Raw genomic sequence first — 10,491 nt, 5'->3', positions numbered from 1 at the left:
CAGAAGAAAGATACAGTATGAAAACAGTTATTGGCTGTCTACTCCACATTACAGGCAGTAGAGCCGATAACTCAAATGGCTGAAATCTTAGTTAAGACCACTCTGCCGATTCAGGGTTGGGTGAAAGATCTGACCCACCTTCCTAAGACAGGAGTGGCCCAAGCACAAACGGTGGCACAATGGGTTGCTTATCTCAGCCAGAGTAGTCTATCCTCATCACCATTAAAAGAAGAACTCCAGAAGATCCTAGGCCCACTGATGTTCCATAGTGATGCACCAAAAGAAACTCTGGTTGTCCACCAGAGAAGAGTTCTGGTCAGGAGGGAAAATATGCTATCCCTGAAGATGCCTGGTACACAGATGGGTCCAGCAAGGGAACCCGAGCGAGTGGAGAGCAATAGCATACCATCCTTTCACTGAGACAATCTGGTTTGATGAGGGGGATGGTCAGAGCAGCCAATGGGCAGAACTGCGAGCCGTGTGGATGATTATAACCAAGGAACCCGGTGACGGTATCCTGAACATCTGCACAGATAGATGGCCTGTGTACTGGGGGCTCATTCTTTGGATTGCACAGTGGGCCACCCAAGAATGAATGGACTATCCATGCCCGGTCGATCTGAGGCAAAGACATGTGATTAGACATATGGAATACAGGCAAACACAGGACTACATGTGTCTACCGTGTTTCTGGTCATCAGCCCCTACATCACCAGGAAATGATGAAGCCAACTCGCTGGCCCGAGTTTGATGGATTGAGAATTCACCATCTGAGAACATCGCCCATTGGTTACAGCAGAAGCTATGGCATGCAGGACAAAAGACAATGTGGGTAGCTGCTAAAGCATGGGGATTGCCCATACAGCTACCTGACATCGTCCAGGCATGCCAGGATTGCAAAGCTTGCTCTAAGATGAGACCAAGATCGTTGCCCGAAAGAACAGCCCACGTTGCTAGAGGACACAATTCTCTCCAACAATGGCAGGTCGATTACACTGGGCCCCTCCCTTGGTCTGAAGGGACAAGATATGCCCTGACCTGCACTGATGCTGCAAGTGGGCTACTGCAGTCCTATCCAGTACCAAAAGCAAACCAGGCATACACCATCATACTTACTAAACTGATGTCTACCTATGGGACACCTGAAGTCATTGAGAGTGACCAAGGAACCCATTTTACTGGTGCAACGATACAACGCTGGGCAGAAGTAAACAAGATCGAATGGTGATTCCACCTGCCATATAATCCAATGGGGGTAGGCCTCATTGAACGTTATAATGGTATTCTTAAGGCTGCCCTGAAGGCAGACTCCCAGTCCCTGCAGGGATGGACAAAGAGACTCTATGAAACCCTGTGGGACCTGAATGAAAGACCTCAAGATGGCAGATCCAGTGCCCTGAGAATGCTACAGACAACATGGGCCTCCCCACTTGGGATCCAAATTACAGGCATTGATAATCAGGTAAGACTCCAGATTGGTAATGAAAATAATCTTCTGCCTCTGCCCCTGAGAATTTAGATCCAAGTACCCATAGAATGAAATGGCTTTGGAAGGTGCAGGTAGGAAGCGGTGTGGCCTACTTGCATTTTGGGGGAGATTATTAAAGGTGGGAGGCTTGGTAATCCCTCCAGTGATAGGTACATGGCCTACGGATACTGTGGTCAACACCCTAATCTTTATTATTAAAGGGACCCCCATCATGTCCCTATGGCAGATCAGGACACCTCCTTTGGTGCCAGATATAATTATGCAGCTGCAGATATCTGGCCAGAAGGTGTGGTACAGGCAACCGGGGCATGCCAGAGTACAAGCTGAAGGGTGGACCCAGGATAGAAATACAGCCTGTATCTTGCCCTAGAGGGCAGACCTTCCCCTCCTGGTACCTTTGAAACATCTGTATTACTTCCCTGTGAGTCTTTGAGTCTCTAGGACCACCGGAAGGAAAAAATATCCTCAGAGTGTTCCAGTGTTGCTGCCAGATCATGTGCAATACCAGTGATGACCTACATGGGACTGATGAAACATAGATGGACTTGCACCTCATGATTACAAGCCTCCAGTAACACCATCAAGCACTGGCCCATAAAAGAATATCAACGTTCACCGATCATCACACATCTTGAATTTTACCAACATACATCGCGATGGAAATTGTATAAGTGCCGCCGTATATCAGATCTCTGTAATAGGGAAAGCTTACCCTTTAGTCAACCTAATCACTGGTTTATGCCATGAAGGGTGGAGTGTATGGGGAATGCTGAACCACAGCCTGAACCTCTGATTGACCACCTGAGGCAAGCAATGAGTCAGCCATGGGAGCACAGGTGAAAGCAATTCACCTGTGCTGTTAGAAGAGGTGGAGCCAGGCTCCACCTCTCCTAGACCCATTTAAAAGCTGATCACCAGTGGGGAAGGATCTCTTCTAGAGATCCACTCCACTGGAGTTTCCCATGCAAGCTCAGGATACAGGTGAGTGTACCTATCATTTCTGTTTCCCGCTTTGGTGTAACAACATCGTAGCCAAGCTCTCTGTTGTACCATCTGTATATTCATTAATTGTAGATTGCTATACCATAACATCGGTGTATTCATTAACTGTACAGGCACCTTTGTACGAGGTTCTCTCTGACTGCTATTCTATTATTTCAAGTATTTGTATGCTGAATATATCTAAAGGTAAATATATCCCTTATTTCTCGCTAGGGAGATGGATGCCATAGATTATTATTTCTGAGACATGAAGTTATAAAATTGCTTCAGCCTCCAGCATGGCATTTTTCAAGACTCGGTGGAAGATCTGATAGTGTTTGATGTTTTTCGTTAAATCTCAGTTTCTGAAGTGTTGGTGATTCTCTGGAGTTCCTGCAGAGCAAAGAAAAGCTAGCAAATCTGGGTTTACTTAGTCCAGAAAGGTGAAAATACATTGTCTATAGACTATAGTCTGTGACTATAGACTGTGACTATTTACAAACTATGGAGTTATGATTTTATGAGGCTTATTTTAGTGCTTGCATATTTGCAGTTCTAGCAACTACATAATTATATGTATATCTGGCATTGAAGAAATTCTTTCTAATGCTACGTTCAGCTGCTGAGACCTGCTCTGACTTGCTTCGACCTGTTGTTTTTCTCGAGGAGCCTTTAGATGCAGAGGGAGCAGCTGTGTGCAGAACACCAGATATTCCATTGTCAGCAGTCAGGTCAAGCTACATTACTTCCCAAAAAACATCTCCACTCATATGATAGACATATCTGGAGTCTGGCTTTGGGTTTGCATATGATGGGACAATGTAGATCAAGAAAAACTATCATGGTGCTTGGGAAGAGAGATCAAGCTGTTGTGGTGAAAGGAGAGAAAGGGCATTTAAGAATCAAGATACAAACCAACATCAGTTTCTATTCAAAGGAAGATGAAATATTTAGAAGCTAAGATGTGAATGTTAACAAAAAAATCCCTCTGTGTAACATTGGCCAAACATTCTCCTCGGTGGTAGCAAAGATGCTGTATTCTCTCTCAGAGGCCAAAGTCCTTTCCAGGCATGATGTATCCTGAACATAGTTACCACTATCACTAGGAGTCTCTTGATCTTGCTGAAGCAGTAGTTTTGGACTTCTTCAATTTATTCACACTTAATTTTTTTTTCTAGCAGAGATGCATACCATATTATAGCTGACAAGTGGCCTGCTCCTCTTAGTTTCCTTTCATAGTTCCTTGGCAGTTTTCTACTCGTAAGCCGGAATTTCTGTTCTGAAGAGAAAAGAAAACAAGCTGAAAAAATTGTTGGGCTCAGGAAGACTGAGGTCTTTTCTTGGTACAAAGAACTGTAGATAAATCAGATTAATCTACAACTGTAGATTAATCAGCTCATTATTGTTAGTAAAATGACTTGAAAAAGTCGTAAGTCTTCTGTTTGGAGTTCTTTTATATGATTGTTTCTGATGTGATAGCATTAACCTCATAAATCCCTTTTCTGTTTTAAATTGCAGACAGAGTATGCACACTATGAAAATGGACACTATTCCTATCGCATTCATCGTTCTCCTCTCTGTGAATACATGATAAACTTCATTCATAAACTCAAGCACCTTCCTGAGAAGTATATGATGAACAGTGTGCTGGAGAACTTTACTATCTTACAGGTGGGACTTAGAACTGTATTCCTTGGAACTTGGAAACATGTAAGCCCCATGCAAGAGTTCTCTCTTGTGAGTCTAAGCAGATTTCATTTTACAGCCCAGCATCAAATTGTACTTGTTATTTCTCAAGTGCTGTACTGTACCTCAAGACAGGAACACTAGAGATTTTAGCTTGTAGAGAAACAGCAGACCTCCAGTAAGAGAGAGGGGGGAAAAAAGAAAGAAAGTTAACGAGGAAAAGAGAGATGGCAAGGAAAAGGATGCAGAGGTCATAGTGAAGGAAGTGCTCATTCCACTACTGGATGTTCATTCTTTGTGTGTTGGTCCTTTACACAAGGTTAAAAAAAAGGAGAGAAAAACACTGTTAAGTGGCCATAAAATTTATCACAGGGAGAGTTCTTCACCCATATCAGCTGGAATTAAAATGCGTGTTTCCTTAAAAATGTCCTGAATCTGAAAAGAATATTGAGGGAAGTAAAAGTAAGAGGCATGTAAGAGGAAGCCTTCATGAATCAATCACTGCAACTCCTTGGTAGGGCAGTACTGCAAGGCTACTGAAACTAGATTGCATCAGTGTCTATGTTATACTATTAGTCTTTCCTGGCTCAGATGCAGCTCAAATTTGGGAAGACGGCAAAGTCATCTTAAAAAGTGGATTCTCCTAGTTGACTATTCAACCTCTACAAGAGGCGTTGCAGATCTTAACCAAAAAGAACCTGAGGCTGGGTGAGCGGAGTTGATTCTGGAGGCTGTATCAAAGAAAGGAAATAGAGTGGTGTTCAGTCCGTCCTCTGAAAATGCTGTAGGACTTCAGGCAACTCATTACTCTTTACTCTGTTCTGTGGCAAAGAAATGTCAGCTATAATACAAGCTTAATAATATCCTTATGCCTCACAGAGTATGAGGTAAAAAGGCTTTACTCTTTTATGTTTCTATTAAGCTCTTCAGCATGTGGAAGAAAAAATGAGTATAAAGACATAAAGGATTTTTGATTTTGTTTTTAGATGAACAAAAGCATGGTTTGAGCAGGGAAAGTTTGAAAGTATGTGTGAATACAGAGGAATGCTGTAACTGCATACATCTTTCTTCAGTCACACCAAGGACTGCTGTAGAGTTAGCCCCTCTGGGGCACTGAATAATCTCATGCGCTTTCTTCACCTTCTGTCACAGAGAGATGTATCTCATGTGGGTGCTACCTCAGTGTTTTATATATTGTGTTTGTAGTCTTGCAATCCTGAGCAGTGGGCTGGAAATTTTACGCATTGACTGGGGAGCTGAAATCTTGATTTGCAAATTGCTTTGTATCAAGCCTTCCAAGATTTCAGAGCACAGTATTACCAAAAAGGCTCTGATGTCTTACCATAACTCACAATTACCTGCAGAAAGAAGAAGGGTTAGTTCAACTGCGAAAAGAGTCATGAAGTAAGAAAAGAAAACAATAGGTCAAAATGTAGGAAATAGTTATTCATGAGTTTGAAAACAGCTCTTTTCCTTCTATTTTTACAAGAATGGTTGGGTTTTGGTACAGAGCAAGCCTCCAGCTATGCTTTTCTTCTGCAATTAAGTTGATACTACAGCTGAAGGAAAAAGTGTCTTCCAACAAGAGAGAACTACGTGAAGCTTTAGCCAGGCACAAACCTCAGCTAAGAGCTCTAGGTACAGTATTTTGTTTGCTCCTAAATGTAGTGTAGGCAGTACATGCTTCTAAAACCAGGACAGTACTTTTCATCACTATACTGCTGACACCGGGCCTGATACATACTGCAGAGAAGCTTATATTCCTGAGTGTCATTAGAAAAAGAAATGGAGAAAGAGAAATAACTAGCTACTGTAAGAATACATCAGTGTAGCAATGTACAATACATCAATGTACAGTGGATGGAATGGGAGATGTAAAAGTTTCAAATGTGTCAGTCTCCTGTAAAATGAGATAGATCATGAGAATTAGATTGTATGTTTACCTCTACTAAGCAGGACCAGATGGTGGGAAAGAACTATTCATGGTTGTGGTATACCAAAGCAGGAGCAAGAATGGGTGTGTCACAGAAGGTGGCCACTTCAAACAAAGCTAAAAATTTTTTTTTTTTCAAAAACAACATCAGGGGGCTGGGGAATAGCAGACCTGCATACTTCGTTGGTCACTGCTTGGTCACAACTTTCTTTTATCCTCAGTAGACTCTACTCATCTCCCTATCTCTTCATTGCATTGTAGCCCCGACATTGTAGAAGTGCTTTCCTTGGGAGTGTGAGCATGTAGACTGGGGGATGTGATGATTGAGCTACGTGTCATTCCTGTAGAGAATTCTGTTCTTTTCTTACTACTGATTTTTGCTCTCTGTGTTGAAATGTGCAAGCAGTGAAATTGCAGATACGATCTCAGCTTCTTCTCCTTTTCTGTCTAGGTTGTAACAAACAGGGACACACAGGAGACCTTGCTGTGCATAGCATATGTTTTTGAGGTGTCAGCTAGTGACCATGGTGCCCAGCATCACATCTACCGACTGGTGAAGGACTAGAGACTATCTGCCCTGAGTCATCCATGAGATGCATGTCTGAGGAAAAAGTCTGTGCTTGAAAACCTCTTGTCTCCTTTCACCAAATTGAAAAATAAACTGCAGATACTGTGTATTTTCAGAAAAGCACCTCCAATCTATTTTATGATTCACAGTGGCAAATAAGTATGTATCTCCAGGTTTGTGCAAATGGTGGAAAGGCTTGGAGTCACAGAAGCAGTCAAACAACTGCTTAAGAGTTCCACTTAAACAGCATTCTCTAGAATGTATTCCTCACATTCTGCAACCCAGCCCTTAAAGCACACATCAGATGTGATTGTAGACATAGAAGGAGTGGTATACATAGAGTAATGGCAGTGGTGGCAGCATTCACAAGCTGGACCACAAACATACAGCTTGGCTAGGTGTATGCTATGTCTGATCACAGTGTGCGCTCACATACATTCATCTGGAGGTCAACACACACACAGACATGCTTACATTTTGATAGATTGCACTGAAAGTAATGCTTCCTATTTTTTCCATGAAAACTACAACATGCACAGTAACGCTTCTCAACAGAGCACACTCTCAGCTACAAAACACTATTTTTCAATGTAGCTGCCACCATTAGCTATGCATTTTTGTCAGCAATAAGCAAGAGCTTGCATGCCATTCTCGTAAAAATCTGCAGCAGTGGAGGCAATCTATGGTTGCTGTCACCATTACTGAAATGCACCACCCACCATCTCACTGTGTTAACATTCACTGTTTAGTCTCCATAAATGTTCAGCAAGCATCCATGAATGTCAGTGGGTGCCATCTTTTCCATGTGGAAGAATTCAATTTCATGCCGTTCCTTCGCATGCACTTCCATATCTGATGCCATTTTGTCAGATTGCCCTTCTGCTTCCATCTGTTACATGGCAACAAAATGAACTATCATTGGGAAGGATCAATGTTTACTACCATATCCCCAACATCGGCTTCTGGTGTTGTAGGCCAGTGTAATAAAATACGAGGCATTACTTTCAGATCAGCCCTCGTATCTAGATACTTGTTCATCTAGACATGTATGGGAATCCTAGGTGTAGAGATTGCACATATAAACTACAGATCTGCCTGTCTAGCTGTCCATCTTAGCAGATAGGCAGTTACAGGCTCCTTAAGCCTTCCTCCTGTTAGAGGCTGGACGTGGTCTCCCACTCTTCTATGTGTAGTAGTGAGAGAGCGTTCTTTCTTTGGCCTTTTAAACTGGCCTTTAAAATGCATTTATGCTTAGAAAACTTGGTTTATTAAACCATGTTGTCTTGCCTAGAAGGTTTTCTGCATGTGTTAGATCTGCTCTCCTGACTAACTAAAATAATTCCTCATGCTTTCACTTTTGTTTTCCCAATGCAGTTAGTACTGCTCTAGGAGCTAGAGTCTGCTTTTTTCTTATGCGCCAACAAAATAACCGTCCCAGTATAACTTGTTACAGCTGTTGGCTGCAGACAGTGAGGTGCACAAGTATTGCCAAGAATGCCATTTGGGCAGCAAATCACAAGTGGTTCTCTTTCTGTTTCCAAACTAATCAAACCAAATCATTCTTGTAAAATGAGATTGTTTACTGAGGTTATTGACTTAACTCACTTGCTGTGAGTTAATAGTCTTGGTCCTGACAGTGCTACTGATGGAGATGAGGAGGTAGCCATTCACGTTACTTTGAGGGAAGAGGTGGATGGAATGATATTCTCAGGCAGTTTATTGCCTATGGCCAGGTGAAGTCTATTAGTGCAGTTCTGAAGAGGTGGTGTTAGATGTGTTCTTTCACAATGCAGCATAATACCTTAAGAAGATACCTCACACATTTGTTTCAGACGTTTCCATCCTTGCATTTTTGGCATAGAGAAAAATAATTACCGGTTCTTCAGGGAACTGAGCTATTGTCTAAAATCAAAGGATTTATTGGAATTCCAGAAGGTAAGGAGGACTTCAGACATATGCATATGAAATCTGACTTTTTTCAAGAATTAATGAGCTTTGGTGGTACTCCTACGGATCTCACTGTGATGGTTAAATGGTTTTGTGGGCTGTGTAAAACTTATTCAGGCCTATAATGCTGCCTCTAGGTTTGTAATACTTAGTTTATGAACTAAGATTGAATATAATCATTTCTGAATCTGTGTTGAAGCTGGGTGACTTCATTCTTCACAAGGAAGTCATGTCCAAGTAGCAGTAAGGAAGAAGCTAGTAAAATTCAACTTAAAAGTCAAGATAGTTACACATGTTACTCGACAATTTATTTTTTTATTTTTTTATTTTTTAAATATCTCAGTCTTCACTGGCAGTTGTCTCTTCCACATCTCCCAAGTCACAGTATCTCAAGTCAGCCACCCACCACAGAAGAAGACCAGGGTTAAGACTATCTGAGGAATCTGAGTGTGCTGAAGTCCACGGGACATGATGAAATTCACCTTGGGGTCTTGAGAGAACTGGTAGCTGAAGTTTGCTAAGCCACAGTCCATTGTATTTGAAAAGCATTGGTGAGGTGAAGTCCCCAGTGACTGGAAAAGGGGAAATATAACCTTTGTTTTTAAAAAGGGTTAAAAAGGAAAACTTAGAAATTAACAACCAGTCAGCCTCACCTCGGTGCCTGATAAAATCACAGAACAGATTCCCCTGAAAACTATGTGAGGGTATATGTAAAATGTTTTAGTAGCTTGAGGGGATAAGGCACTACACAGAAACCTGGATAGACTGGATCAGTGGGCCATGGTTAGCTGTATGATTTTCAATAGGGCCAAGTGTTGGGTCCCACATTTTGGGCAAAACCACCCCAGGCAACCCTACAGGCTTGGAGAGGAGTGGCTGGAAAGCTGCCTGACAGAAAGGGACCTTGGTGTACTGATGGACAGTCAGCTGAATATGAGCCAGCAGTGTGCCCAGGTGTCCAAGAAGGCCAATGGCATCCTGGCTTGTATCAGGAATGGAGTGGTGAGCAGGACTAGGGAAGGAATCTTGCTCTTGTACTCGGCTTTGGTGAGGCCTCATCTTGAGTACTATGTTCATTTTGGGCACCTCAGTACAGAAAGGACATGGAGGTGCTGGAGCAAGTCCAAAGAAGGGCAAGAAGGCTTGTGAAGGGCTTGGAGAATATGCCCTATGAGGAGTGACGGAAGGAACTGGGGCTGTTTAGTCTGGGGAACAGGAGGCTGAGGGGAGACATTATTGCTCTCTTCCAATATCTGACTTCTCACAGGTGACAGGATGAGGGGAAATGGTCTCAAGTTGCACCAGGGTAAGTTTAGGTTGGATATTAGGAAATACTTCTTTACATAAAGGGTTGTTATGCACTAGAATAGGTTCCCCAGGGAGGCTGCTGAATCACCATCCCTGAATGTGTTTAAAAACCATTTGGATGTGGTGCTCAGGGCCATGATTTAGTGGAAGGTTGTTAGAATTAGGGTAGGTTGGTTAGGTTGTGGTTAGACTCGATGATCTTAAAGGTCTTTTCCAACCTGAGCAATTCTATGATTCTATGATTCTATTCTATGAGGAGGTGACTGAATACATCCAACATGGCTTCACCAAGGGTGAATCATGCCTGACTAACCTGGTGGCCTTGTATGAGAGAATGACAGCACTGGTGGACAAGGGAAGAGCAATGGACATCGTCTACCTTGACTTGTGTAAAGCTTTTGATACAGTCCCTCCAGAACATCCTAGTCTCTAAATTGGAGAGACATGGATTTGATGGATAGCCTGTTCAGTGGATAAGGAATTGGCTGGATGTCTGTGTCTGAAGAGTCATAGTCAGTTGCTCAATGTCCAGGTCAAGTGGTGACCCTTAAGTGGTGTCTGTCTTGGGACTAGTGTCTT

The 10,491-nt window shown here is 42.5% G+C and overlaps 1 protein-coding gene across 8 annotated transcripts in view; it reads left to right on the top strand.

Moving 5' to 3' along the window:
• Positions 1-6,791, top strand: part of TEAD4 (TEA domain transcription factor 4) — a 79,488-nt gene extending 72,697 nt beyond the window's left edge. For 5 of the 8 annotated variants that reach the window (XM_019617656.2, XM_019617652.2, XM_019617637.2 and 2 more), the window contains 2 exons: positions 3,989-4,180; positions 6,541-6,791. In XM_019617656.2, coding sequence (XP_019473201.1) covers positions 3,989-4,180; positions 6,541-6,654 — 306 coding nt within the window. In that variant the 3' untranslated portion in view covers positions 6,655-6,791. The remainder of the gene's footprint in view (positions 1-3,988; positions 4,181-6,540) is intronic. The other 3 variants (XM_031555570.1, XM_019617646.2, XM_019617639.2) reach the window with 1 other exon arrangement.
• Positions 6,792-10,491: the final 3,700 nt, after the last annotated feature.

The sequence above is a fragment of the Meleagris gallopavo genome, chromosome 1, assembly GCF_000146605.3.
Source record: "Meleagris gallopavo isolate NT-WF06-2002-E0010 breed Aviagen turkey brand Nicholas breeding stock chromosome 1, Turkey_5.1, whole genome shotgun sequence".
In the NCBI taxonomy this organism is placed as follows: domain Eukaryota; kingdom Metazoa; phylum Chordata; class Aves; order Galliformes; family Phasianidae; genus Meleagris; species Meleagris gallopavo.
The sequence above is the reverse complement of the archived record's forward strand: the minus strand, read 5'-3'. Positions and strand labels throughout refer to the sequence as shown.